The following is a 14,367-nucleotide window of genomic DNA, read 5'->3' as shown; positions in this document are numbered from 1 at the left end:
GCAATCTGGTTTTTCTATGACTTTCATGTGAATTTATGAGGTTTTGGGAGAAAAGAACCCTAGCATAAAGTTTCCCTTGCTTTATGCTAGGGTTACGTTCTCCCAAAACCTCTTACAAAGCTTATATGCTAACTATGTATTATAAATTAACAATAGCAATTATATATTATTAGTCTGTTGCAGAGCTGAAAGAAAAAAAATCCAAGCCTGCCCTTTCAAAATGTCCTTAAGACATAGGCTGCATTCTTAAGTCATGATTGAAGCCAATGGTGGATAAACTAATATTGCAAAGTAGTAAACTATTCATGGCTTGATTAACTACTGTAAATTGATCAGAGACTTGGTTGTGGATAAGAATAAGCCAGGGACCCACAATAATCTATGCTTTTCTATTAGAAAACATGCTAAATTGCAGTTGAAATTATTAGGCCAATAGTAAATCATAGTTTAGAATTACTTATTTCCTTAAAATAAGCCTTTGTTTATTTACATTATGGCTTTGCAAAAACTGCCAATGAAACCAGGTTGAAAACCTCTATTTTTAAACCACTACCAAATGATTTGTTTGCTGGAATGTCCAAACTCCCCCACTCCAGCTTCAAAAACAAGGCTGTTCAGGTGTTTGTCATTTAAGGAAATAGGAGATAGTCCCAGGACTGTTTAAGGTGTCTGCAGCCTTCTCATATCTACTAATGCTGCTTAACAGGTTTGTTAATAGGCTTGCCTATGTGGTTATTTTAATTAAAAGAATTACAACCACTCCCCAGCACCATAACCACCATCAGGCTCACAGCAAACTGACAGACATTATTTTAAAAAACCATGGGATAGACCAAGACTTCCCAGATGCACAAGCTTGGCACATGCAGGTGAACCTCAGTGTTTATTTATGCACCAACCCATTCATATCTGCATTATGCTTTAATCTCAGGTTCCCCAAATTGCGTTGTCCTACTTAACTGGAGATTAATAAGCACTCCAGCTGAGGAAGGCTGCTGTAGAGCCACTATAGGGTAGCATAAAAGAATCAAGCCATGCCTTTTGCACTGGAATCAGCCCTCATTCCTCACTGGATCTTTTACATGTATTTGAGCTTTGATTAAGGAAGTGCAGCACCTATGAACAGGAGCTTTTGGATTCTCATGGGAGTGGCAGGATAGGTGAAGTAAGGCAATGCTTTTATCCAGTTCTGATTGCAAACATCCCACAGAATATTATTCAAGCTTCTCCCTCTAACTTGTCTATGACTGCATTGTCAAAATTCAGAAGTCACATTTACAGTTGTATGAAAGATATTATAAGCATGCTGTCATTATTAGCAGATAGGAAACAAGAATACTTGTTCTAATTCTGAAGAAACAGATAAAGATCATGTGAGACTACATATGGCTAACCATGGTTATAATACTCTATGGGATTGGAGTAGATTCCCAATGCTGTGAAATAAAAAAAATGTTTAGTTGACTAGTCACTTTATTTTTTAATTATATTTTTATAATTATATTTATAATTAGAATTTATATTTTTATTTTTTCATAAACTAAACATTGTTTTATTTCAGATATTTCCCGTCAACAGAAAGTGAGTGGATGGAGCACAGCCCACGTTCCCAACAACTTTCATACAATTCATGCAATTATTGACCGTTTGAAGTGGGCTTATGTATGAACACCAAATTCTATCTAACTTTATAGGCCCAGAAAAACAGGGGTGGAGGTGGAAGAGAGTAAAGGAGTCATTTCTTGTTCTGCACTACATGGTCATATGATCATTCTAGAAAGTACAGTTGGAGAAGCAACCTCTAGATTATGGGTGTCAAACTTGCCGTATTCACATTGCCAGAGCTGGGGTGGGTGCAGCCTCCACATGATGCAACCAGCCCATGGGCTGGCAGTTTGACACCCCTCCTCTAGATAAAGGATTGTGAGGCTGATCAGAGATACAACAGATCAGACACTGCATATAGCAGTTACCCCTTCCAGTCTGAAATAACAAGTTCAGCAGCAACAGTGAGATATATAAAAATAGTATTCTTCCAAATATTATGAGCTCTGGAAAGGACTGCAGACTACATAGTGGCCTTCCTTGAATGCTTTTAATTGTTGAGGGATTCTCTACATTCTCATCACTAAACTCTGGCATATATCAGGTCATAGAATAGGCTTTCCTTTTTTTCCCTTGTTAAATGAATGGCACAAGAGGCCTGCAGTCTCACCATTAACAAGCACCTTGCTTTAAGCATTCAATCTAAATGCATCATTTTATTAACTTACACACTGGTGCATTAATCACTGAAATCATAAATTGGAAATATGTTTAAATCAGACATCAGATATTCAAATTTGCCATGTATGCAAGTTTTAAGATATCAAAACAGATATCTTAAATATGTATCAAGAAATGCAGTGTTACCACTCCTATGAGATCAACCAATTCAGCAACTCCTGAATTGACTATCAAGGGGCAAAAAAGCAGGTGAGAAGAGAAGGAGAAATCATACAACCTCAATATGTTAAGTCGCACAGAGCAGCTTCTAGTGACTGAAACATGACTAACTTCTGCTGAACTATACACTAAAGAACCTGTTTCCTCTACTCTTCTTATACCTCACTATATGCTGCTTAAATAATAACACCCAGATATGCCATAATGAATACAGTGCAAACTTTCATTGGTAACAGCCTTCTTCAATGATGGCATGAGGTTGCCTGGAAGTACAATTTTCTTTCAGTCTACCTTAATCCTCACACGGGTGTTTATACTGTGTATTTGATGACACAACTTTTGCTGTTGTTCAATATAACTCCTGACATTTAAGCCCTGCAAAACTTTAAATACTGAAAGACACTGACTTGTATCCACGTTCCCTTCTACTAAGGAAACAATTTTTGAACACCATCACAAGAATACTGAGTGACAAAAGAACCACAAACCATATATATATATATATAGGAGAATGGTCTCATTTCCCTAAATCTCAACATGTGTTCAGATGCTAAACCCTGTATTTTCCCTGTTCATCATATCTCTCATTTTTCAATATCCATGCAATGTGGCATAGCACTGCAAAACTCCTTTAAACTTATTTGTTCAAATACTTTAATATTTGTTCAAGTTACATTTAAGTAGACCTAAAGTTAAGATTGATACAAAATTCATGTACACTGGAACTACCAGTATGAGGGATTCACCTAATAGAGAATTACTTATTATATATTTCTTTTCTTCTCTCTTTTAAATGTCAGGTGAAGTGACTTAAATGCAAACAAGTCTGCGTACAATGTAGAAACAGATGTATGTAAAGCTATTTGAAGATGAAGATGAATGAGCAATTAATTTTAACATTCCTTTTATTTTTACAAATCAAAAGAAAAAAGAATGTAAATTTTGAGAGAACAGTGTAGTTATTTTATGCTGAACCTGTGCAATTCCTTCAAACACCACAAATGAACAGCACATTGGGTATTTTACTCCAAAAAGTGAGTTGAGCCAGGACAAAAAACTGTTGGGTAGGGAAGCAAATGCAATATGTAGTCAACATAATTATTCTGCATGTATTCAATTTATTTGTTTTCTGCTGTATCTCAAGTAACCATTCAACACCAACATGGGATTTAAGAACTACCCTCAAGACTTTGGAAGACTGTAGGCGACATCTGAATCAAATCTGCTTGTAGAAGCCCAAAAATTTCCAATTGTGATAACCAAATTTTCAATTATTCACAGCTATATAGCAATTGAAAGACTTTTCATATTTTATAAGTGGTCAGGAATAAGTATTTGTAACCCTAAAGGATTTAGTTACAATCTTTTAGGGAGAATGCCAGTTTATGCATAGGGTATACTCCAGATTACGTATTACAATTTCTTCAATACCTTGCTATTGGCTATGCTGACTGATGTTAATATCAGCTAATATGAAGGGCATAAAGTTGCTTAACTTAATAAAAACTTAGTTCAGAGTATGCCTTATTTGCATACGTTGCTCAAATTTATAAAGGAACTCACCACAAATTACTTTTTAATATTTGTATGAGAGAGCACATGAAAAGGTGATTGCAGTGAAAGTGGCATCTGAACCAGCTGAAAACTACTTTTCTGTATGTGTGACACTGTAAGGAGCTCCTGGATAGAGATAAATGTTATTTCAGCTGACCCAAATGTTACTGTCTTCTTAAAAGTGTGGTTTATGGCTAATGCCAAGACATACTTCTTTTCATAAATCCTGCATTTAGATAACACACAGTTTTTAGGTTACATGATCATATCTAGCATTCTCCATGCGCACTAAAGGCTTCCACTTCAGACTAAAAGTGATTTTATTCAAGTTCTACATTATAATAAAGATGCTTGCTTTCACTTCAGATAGTTTGCCTATGTATAAGAACAATGTGAGTTCAAGTAAAGTTTTGGCTCGCATTCATAATACTGAACTATGATGAAATTTATGTATTAGCCAGCCCATTTAATTTATTATGTCTACTTCTGAACTTTAAATTTCCCAACGTACTGTACCATGCTACTTTTTCAAAGCAAAAGAAACAGCCAAGTATTACTAACATTCAAGCTCCTGGTCTTCATAAGCTTAGGTATCAGTAATCTTCAACAATAATACAAATACATTAGAGCAGACATGTCAAACCCGTGACGTCGTGTGACGTATCGGCACTGTTTTGCCATTGCCGGCAATGGGGTGGGCCTGGCTTCCGTGTGATGCGTCCAACCTGCGGGACAGCAGTTTGACACCCCTGCATTTGAGCTTCTACATCTCTGATCTCTATATAGTATCTTCTACGTATCTCTGATCTCTATATAGTAAATATACCTTTAAAAAGCAGGAGCTCAATGTTTCATTTTATACCTATACAGCCAGATGCAAGAAGGAGGAAAAGGGAGCAAATTAAAATACATACGCACATAATACACTGCACTAAGCATCCACATTAATACAATCCATATTTAGAAACTGAAATCCTCTTAGGTGTATGTACATTTTCTATAGACTGAATGTTGCATTTTACTAACATGCTAGACAAAATTGAACTTTTATATCTATATGAGTGTGTTCTTGCTCTCTTTCATATGCAGCATATGTTTTGCTACAAAATAACAAAAGAATAAAATTCAGGAAATTGTCAGATGATTCACAAGTTAATTGGTTAGTATGGGAGCCAGTTTAGAGCACTGGTCAAGGCATCAGGCCAGAAACAGGGAGATCGTATGTTCTAGTCTCGCCTTAGGCACAAAGCCAGTTGGGTGATCTTGGGACAGTCAGTCTCTCTCAGCCCTAGGAAGAAGATAATGGAAAACCACTTTTGAAAATTCTTGCCAAGAAAACTGCAGTCATTCACCTGGATGGTTAGTAAGAAACATAGTATTTGGTTTTTCTTCACTGAAATGGACTAGGAAACAAAACCCAATTGCTTTTGCTATAGATTCATGATATACTGTAGGTTTCAACAAATCATCATTTTTCATTTATACAATGAGTGATCAGAGGTAAAATTGCCCACATTGAAACTTTTTTTAGCAACTATTATTATATTTGTTATCCAGAAAAGAAGTGGATTGGACATTAAAAGTTTTTCTGTGATCTCACATCTAGCCACGCTAAAGAGACTCCTGATGAACAAATCATAGTTGGGGCTTCCTTCATAAATAAAAACAAACAAACATGATAATTGGTTCACACAAGATAGTGTAATTTGTTTACTTCCATCTTAGCCACTTTGAGTCATTATTCACTGTTTATATTTTCTGTGTTGTGCAAACATAGCCAGTTAAATCTAGAACAGGCAAGTAAATTAAATTCCCCTCCCAAATGTGATGTCAGTGTATATCAAACCATGAATTCTGACTTTCAGATGAATTTCAACAATTTTTTTGTGGGGGGGGGAGGGATAGTCAATACGTATTTTATTGCCAGGAGTTCCCCATTCCCACCATGACTGACAATATCCTATTTCTTGTGATGGGAGTGAAATCGAAGAAAAGTCCAAGGGCAGTGAGAGCTTCAAGATATTTTTCAGAAACAGATTGGAGATTCATGTCTTAAGTGAAGCTGGTCCAAAGATTCTTCCCTTTAAAAAATTAGGTTTTCACGATTAGCTTTTGGGGCAGTTGGTCTATCTAGGAACTACTGATATTTTACTCAGTGGACATGGCAATCTCTATCTCTGTCACACAATCTGGGCAGGTAGCAACAGATAAATAACAGAATTGGAGTTGGACCGTGTCTAAACTCAGTTAAACAATACAAAAAATTAAAAACTCTCTCATACCCATCAAACACCATAGAGTCTCATCACAAAATTACAAATGCCAGGCTCTCGACTCTTCCCCTCCTTAGTTTTTTTTTGGGGGGGGGGAAGGGAGGCCAGGCCTTATTTATTCTGGCAAGTCACTGCTGTTTCCACCACATCCAACAATTACTTCCAGCATTCTATTTTGTTCTTTAAATTCTTAATTTCTCTTTTTAAAGGCATAAATTCTCTCTTTTGAGAAACTCCTCAATTACATCCAACCACAACTTTCTCAGTCCACCCTTTGGAGGCTTTAGACACAAGGTAATGAGCACTTACACTTTCTTTAATCTATTAACAATCAACATATTCAGAAATGCAGTTTCTTTCTTTGGGGATGGACTGAGTGCAGGTAGTCCTTACAGTAATTGGAACCAGAATTTCCATCACTAAGTAATGTAGTCATAAAGTGACACATTACGGGATCGCATTTCATAGCAATGGCAATTCTCATTGTAAAAACTATTTAGAATTAGAATTGGAATTCTTTATTGGCCAAGCGTGATTGGACACACAAGGAGTTTGTCTCCAGTGTATAAGCTCTCACTGTACATACAAGCAACAAGTGATACATCATGATTATGATCATAAAATACATTCATCGTCAATCATAAGATACAATATTCAGTGATGGTCATAGGATACTAAATAAGCAATCAACATAAATCATACTAGGACTATAGATAGTACATCATTGAAAAGCCACTTGGTCTTGCTAGAGCTGCTTCTAAGCTTATTTTTTTTCATCATTTTCAAATCACAGCTTCAAGTACCCCGGAAAAAGCTTCCATGGCATTATCAGAGATTGAGATACTGTATAAAACTGAGCATCATCACTGATTTACCTTATGTGAGCTGCATTTAAATATCCATTTTAAATATGCATGAATTAAGTGGATTAAATTGAGTGACATCTGAATCGTATTCAATTACCCACAAAGAGATACCTATATAATCTTCAACTGATTCATGATAATATAAATCTGCTCAACACTGTTTTACACATCTTCAGATTATGGTTTGCACTCTTTCTATAGTTTGTTCAAACTTTTTTCTGATCTTCAAAACATCATTGGAGGCTTTCAAGAAAAGACTGGACAACCACTTGCCAGAAAAGGTATAGCGTCTCTTACTTGAACAGGGGATTAGACTAGATGGCCTCCAAGGTCCCTTCCAACTCTGTTATTCTATTATTCTGTATAAGATTAGGAGATTGGTTAAGAATATATGTCCCCTTATTTCAAATCAAAAGCCTATTTAGTTTGACATTCCTTTCCCACACCAATCAATAAATCAATAAATGCCTGCAGGAAACTTACAAATTAAATGCAGCAGCAATCTTCCCCTTGTAATCTCCAACAACTGGTATTGTGATGCACACTACCTCCAATAATGGAAGTAATACATACCAATTAAGACTAACAAACCCTTATTCTCATGATAATTTTTTTAAAAACTAAGCAGTCATATGGAATTTGCATTTGAATCCTGAAACATTATTAAGTATTACCAACTTTATACCAAAGTATCATTTTACTGATACATCCAGCAGAGCTCTAAAGAGTGGAGCACTGGATTTTTCTCAAGTCTCCTTCTCCTTGAAGTTCCATATCTCTATCTAGATGGCAGAGAATTCCCTCAGAATACTATGGAAGACCACAAGAGGAAGGACAGTCAGTGAAACATTATTTCTGAGAGAAACACAGTTTCAAATCAACGATCTTGCTGAGTGTCTTCCCCAAGGTTCTATTTAAAACCAGTAGGTATCAATCAAGAGTGAGTGAGTGTGTATTAAATGTACAACATGAAGAAAAATAGAAAACCAGATTCAAATTTTTATAATTGAGATGTTTTCCTGCCTATTTAAAAAATATTACAGCCTTGATTTAAATTACTCTATGAAACAAAAAAAGTAATAGATATCACCAATTAGGACAATTGTTAAAAATCCTGCATGAAAGTTTAATCACAGGAATAAGTTTACCTTGAGAGAAATATAATGTTTACCAAACATTTCTCTATAAGTAGATACTGCTAGTACAGGTAGTCCTTCACTTATGACCACAACTGAGCGCAACATTTCTTTTGCTAAGTGAGACAGTTGTTAAGTGACTTGTCCCATTTTACAGCCTTTCAGTTGTTAAGTGAATCTGGCTTCCCCCATTGACTTTGCTTGTCAGAAGGTCACAAAAGGTGATCGCATGACCCCCCAAGGACACTGCAACTGTCTTAAACATGAGTCAGTTGATCATGTGACCATGGGTATGCTGCAATGGTCATAAGTGTGAAAAACAGTCATAAATCACTTTTTTCAGTGCTGTTGTAATTTTGAACAGTCACTAAATGAACTGTTGTGAATCAAGGACTAACTGTTGTTATAGTCAGTATAGGACAGGGGTAGGGAATCCTGGCTCTTTTATGACTTGTGGACTTCAACACCCAGAATTCCTGAACCAGCATCCTGACTCAGGAATTCTGGGAGCTGAAGGCCACAAGTCATAAAAGAGCCAAGGTTCCCTACCCCTGGTATAGGATATATAAATATTCTGGAAAAACAGAATCCATTTTTTTACCCTCCACCTAAAAAAGTACGTTGTAACTTGTTGCATATGAATAAATGTTTGAACACACTTTGATAAAGAAGTGCAAACTAAGCAAATAATTGGAAAAAAAAATAATTGACTTCCAACTTCCAAAGAAAACTCTCTAAGTACTGTAACTAAAGACGAAAATGAATTCAGGATTGTAGAATTCTTATGCCAAACATTCCAGAAAGAAACAAAATATATATACTAAATATATATTGTTTTAACTAAAACAAATAGTTAGGACTAAAATTTTCTTAAGTTAAAAGCCACGATGAATTCCTCCACTTGACTGTAATTAGTGTATATTTCATGGACAAACATTTTTATGTCAAAGAAATTCCTTCTTTAATTGCTCAAAATATACTTTAACTGAATTGCTACCAAATTTAGAAACTGTACAACCCATTGATACTGGATACATTAATGCAAACCAAAATGATTTATAACTTTTTTTTCTTCCTTGTGTTTTTCCCAAGTTCAGGGTCCACTTTTAATAAATAAAACATTTAAATTAGGTGCCAAAGAACAATGGCTATTTGGGGTTATTTTGATGTAAGTATGACACCATAAAGATTAGAAATAATTCTTTGGGTTAAATAACGCGGTGGCTCAGTGGGTTAGGACGCTGAGCTTGTCGATCAGAAGGTCGGCAGTTTGGCGGGTCAAATCCCGAGTGCCGCGTAACAGAGTGAGCGCCTGTTACTCGTCCCATCTTCTGCCAACCTAGCAGTTCGAAAGCACGTAAAAAATGCAAGTAGAAAAATAGGGACCACTACGGTGGGAAGGTAACAGCGTTCCATGCGCCTTTGGCGTCTAGTCATGCCGGCCACATGACCACGGAGACGTCCTCGGACAAGCGCTGGCTCTTCGGCTTTGAAACGGAGATGAGCACCAGCCCCTAGAGTCGGAAACGACTAGCACGCATGTGCGGGGGAACCTTTACCTTTACCTACAACTCAAAACTCTTAAGATTTAAATTATTAAGTTTAAGTTTTAAGAAAAGCAGATTCTGGCTGAATGTTAAAAAAAAAGCTTCTTGACAGTGTAACTGGTCTCCCAGATAGGCGGTGAGCTGTTCTTCATTGGACACATTCAAACAGAGGCTAGACAACCCATCTGTCTGGGATATTTTCACTTGGATTTCTGCACTGAGTAAGGAGCTGGACTCATTGGCCTAACTCTATGATTCTCTCTAAGGAACATTTTAAAAACCACAATAATTACTTTTTTAAACACTAGAATGAACTAGTGGATCAATTAACTTAAAACCCTACAGGAATATTGAGCCTTTTTTCCTAATTATCAGGTGTGAAGGATTTCTTGTTTAAAATTAAAGCTGCACACAGATGTTATTGTATATCTAAAAACAAGTCAAATCTCCAAACCAAACACAACGGCCTATTAAATAACAATTCTGGTAAGTAAAGATGATTTCAAGAAAAGGGGGAATACCAGTAATAACTACTTTAAGAGAATGTACTATTAGCCACAAGTATATTTCTCCAACTAATTGAAAAATTACAACAATTAACATTCATTAGTGTGTCAAAACTTCAGTTTGCTGAGGACTGCTAAACTGAAGACAAACACTACGCTATTTGATAGGTTCTTATGTATAAAAATATTTTTTCCTGCAAGTAATAGCAAAAAACTCCCTTTTTGGTAGCAGCCTTTGAATTACTGTTTAATTGTCAGAGTCTACTGGAGTTGGGTGGTTTACACACAGACACAATTTCTACAAAAGAGCAAGGGGAAAGAGGATAAAGATAAAACCTGGCAAAGGCTTACAACTGAAGCATTTTTTTAAAAAAGAAACCAAAGGCTTGATTTTGGCTGCTTGAGAGCAAGCTATTTGAACTAGTGCATTCAAGGCCAGAATTGTAAAACCAAATTATTTAAACTGCAGATTGTGCAAAGAAGAAACAGTAGATCATATAGTATACTCAGCTTGTGCAAAAAGATTGCACAAGCTGAATATAAACTGTGTAACAGTCACCCAACTTATTCACTAGAACATCTGTAAAAATTATCATGCACCAGTAATAAAACATTGGTGCTCAAGAATGAGCATGTTAAAAAATTGTGGGGTTTCTGAATACAAAGTTCTTGGGTCATAACACACCAGATTTAACTGCGGTTGAAAAGAAGAAAATGTGGATAACTGATAATAAGAGGAGATAGTAGAGAAGACAAAGAATCGGGAGAATATCACAAAGCATCAAGATCTAAAAATCTAAACTGAAAGATTATAGCATAAAGCAGCTGTGATGGTCTTAGTGATTATTGGCACACAGCATGCCACACCAAAAAATCTTGGACAGTACTTAAAATACCTGCACATTGAAAAAAAAAATTCTATCCGTGAATTGCAAAAGGTCACACTGCTTGATCTGTTGATACATTAGAACATCCTAGGCTCTTGAGAAGAATTTGATGCTTTAAAAGGCCAACATTAGATAAAGAACTGGCAGCTGTAACTTCACACTGTTTGTGATCAGATAATAATAACTTTCAAGACCATCAAACAACATCTTCCTATTCCAGGTCCTTGGGTACAACTGGATAGGTGGATAAAAACCTCTGAATTCAGTCTAAACATCTGGCTGATTGCCTGACGAACCATAATATCATAACACTCCTTTTGTGGTAGTGCTGGGGATTGCTGCAAGAACACAGGAGATTTTATAAACAAAATGGAATACAAAACAAAATGTATGATTTCCCCAGCACATGGAATACCAACTACAAATGAATAAGAAAAACACCCTATATCCTTATTGATGTAGAAGACCCCATAAGGAAACACACCCTTCTGGCATCTTTCCTCAAATCTTCCTGTACTTCTTGCATCAATGCAGAGTAGTGTATTAACAAGGAGGGAGAGGGACTCTTTTATTTATATCCAAGAGTAATGATTCTAACTGAAGATCGGGCCACATACTTGCCAAGCACATTGCAGCAAACTCAAGCCAGAAACTCCTTCTTAAAAAGTGGAATAAAATGACTATGACTGCATATGGAAACGTACGTGATTGTCTGATCACTCCCTCTAGTCAAGGAAGGGAACAAATGTTCACTGTAGTTTTGTCTGGGTAAACCCCCCAGACAGACCAACTCTTCCCAGAAGTCTGTTTTGCCAAGTGTTACGTTTCACACAAGTCAGGCAAGTCTCCCTTCTCTCCTCCCGCTTCTCTCTCTCTCCCCCCCCCCCCCGCACTCCTGGGCTACAACTATTAAAATAAAAGGAAATTAGATCTGCTCTTTTCCCAACCCCTCCAGCCAAGCCGATGCCAAAAAGTTTGATTCAGCCTCCTCCGAACTCCGGGGAAATCTCCGCGGCTGAGGCCGCAAAGCGCTAGGAAAGTTAAAAAAAAAACAACACAAAACTTTTGTCTGGCTTTCGAGGCACACGGGCTGAGCTCGTCACGCAAAAAAAGGCCAAGGGAATCCTTTCCTGGGAAGAAAGGCAGGCGCCCCGAAATGCTAAGTTGCCGAGGAGGGGGGAAGGCGGCACGGAACCGCCCTCGGCTTTTAAGTTCGGAACTTTGTGCTTTTGGAGGAGACGCAACCTAAGGCGCTTTCCTGCCTTTTCCCGGCCCGGTCGGTCGGTCGGTCCGGTCGGTCGGTCTTCTCTCCTGCCCTGACATACATACAGACACCCATCCTTCCCCTTGCACCGTCTCCCCTAAGACGAGGCGGCCGAAGCTTTTACTCGCCCGGGCTACAGCCACCCCCACCCGCCAGCCTTGCCCCCTTCCCGCCGCCATGCGCGCTCCCAGGCGCAGCGCTTCTCCACCCGCCCACTCGGCTCGCCCTCGCGGCCCCCCACGCACGCCTCCTCCGTTCCCGTTCCCGAGTTGCCAAGAAGTTGCCCTCTCCACAACAATAGGGTCCCCTCTTCCCCAAGTGCGGGATCGTAACAGCCGGCGAGGGGGAGGGGGAAGGGGGGGCCGCAGAACGTACCCGCGACGGACCCCAAGTTGCACCGAAGTACCGAGGTGGCCAGCAAGAACAGGACCAAAAGCGGCGGCGGCGGCGGCGGCGGCGCTGCCGCCTCCATGTTGTGCTGCAGCGGCAGCTGCCCGCGGACTGGCTCAGGCAGGCTCCATGCCCCGTGTGCACCGCGCTCGGCAGCGAAAGGAGGCGGCGCTCCCCAGAGCCGCCTCCTCTTCTTCCTCCTCCTCCTCCTCGTCGTCGTCGTCTTCGTCGGTGCCGTCGCTCTGGGAAAGAGGGAATGGGAATCGGGGTGGGAGCCTCCCGCCGCAATCCAAGCCGAGGAGGAGCGGAACGGAAGCCAAGGAGGCGCTCCGCCTCTTTCCCGGCTTGGGACACCCGCGCTCGCCCCCAGATGCCGCTGTCCCCCGCCTGGGCCGGCGCGCCTGCTTTGAGGAAAAAGCGCCAGGTGTGAAGTTCGCCCTTCAGGTTTTAAATTCAACAAGTCACCTCCCATAGAAAGGAGGAGCGGCGGCGGCAGCAGCAGCCGGAGGTGGAGCCCGGGGGAAAAGTTGCCCACGAACCGCTTCCCTCTTTAGGGGGCAGTCCTAACCTGGCCGAGTTTCCCCTCAGACGCGTTTGCTAAAGAAGTTTTATTTCTGAATCCCGTTCAGGGTCATGGAAGTCCGGTTCCGAGGAGCCCGGGGCGGGGGACTGTCCGTGGTGCTCTCTGAGCTTGCTTGTTTTTGGTTTTTTTTTTTTTTTGCAGACGTTTCGTTACCCAAACTAGGTAACATCCTTAGTGCTAGTCAGGCTAGTAAGGTGACTGCCTCCTCCTGAGCCAGCCCGACGGCCTCACTGGGTCACCGTAAGGGCTTAGTATCCCACCAACTACTTAGCCCAGGGGTCTTCAAACTTGGCCCTTTTATGACTTGTGGACTTCAACTCCCAGAATTCCTCAGCCAGCAAAGCTGGCTGAGGAATTCTGGGAGTTGAAGTCCACAAGTCATAAAAGGGCCAAGTTTGAAGACCCCTGACTTAGCCCTTTGGTAAGACTTGAGGAACAAAAGGCTGTTGTGATGGCTACCTTCTGCTGGCAGGAATTTTGAATCTTGGCAAGCTGCCGGGCAGGAAGATGGTGACTGGGGGCCACACTGCATTTCATTCGGTTCCTGGAAAGCCTGCTGCACCTGTCTAACCCTTGGCAAGCCCAAGGTGGTTGTAGCACAGCACGTACGTACGGTGTGGTGCTCACTAACAAGTATGCTTTGCATTTTAAGCACCTTTGCTACTGTAGGGGTAGGCAGTGTGCCACAGACACCACCCTTGGCGCCATGAGGCGCTCTGCTGCATCTGACTTATTATTTTTAGATTCTTATAATTAGGAATAAAATCATAGGAAGCATGTATGCTGCAAAGTGCCAGCCTTGCGTGTGTCTTTTTCAAATAAGGCAAACTGTTCTGAAGGGGAACATAGAAAAGATCCTGTAGGCGTTTTAAACAACAAGGGTGAGAGTGAAATACAGCCCAGGGCTTTTGTTTTA

At 39.7% G+C, this 14,367-nt stretch overlaps 1 protein-coding gene across 2 annotated transcripts in view; it reads right to left on the bottom strand.

The window, feature by feature from the left end:
* Window positions 1-13,164, bottom strand: part of LRP5 (LDL receptor related protein 5) — a 121,438-nt gene extending 108,274 nt beyond the window's left edge. For both annotated transcript variants that reach the window (XM_083348957.1, XM_083348958.1), the window contains exon 1: window positions 12,854-13,164. In XM_083348957.1, coding sequence (XP_083205083.1) covers window positions 12,854-12,950 — 97 coding nt within the window. In that variant the 5' untranslated portion in view covers window positions 12,951-13,164. The remainder of the gene's footprint in view (window positions 1-12,853) is intronic.
* Between the last annotated feature and the right edge of the window lie 1,203 nt (window positions 13,165-14,367).

This window comes from Vipera ursinii (genome assembly GCF_947247035.1).
Source record: "Vipera ursinii genome assembly, chromosome: 1".
NCBI lineage: Eukaryota > Metazoa > Chordata > Lepidosauria > Squamata > Viperidae > Vipera > Vipera ursinii.
The sequence above is the reverse complement of the archived record's forward strand: the minus strand, read 5'-3'. Positions and strand labels throughout refer to the sequence as shown.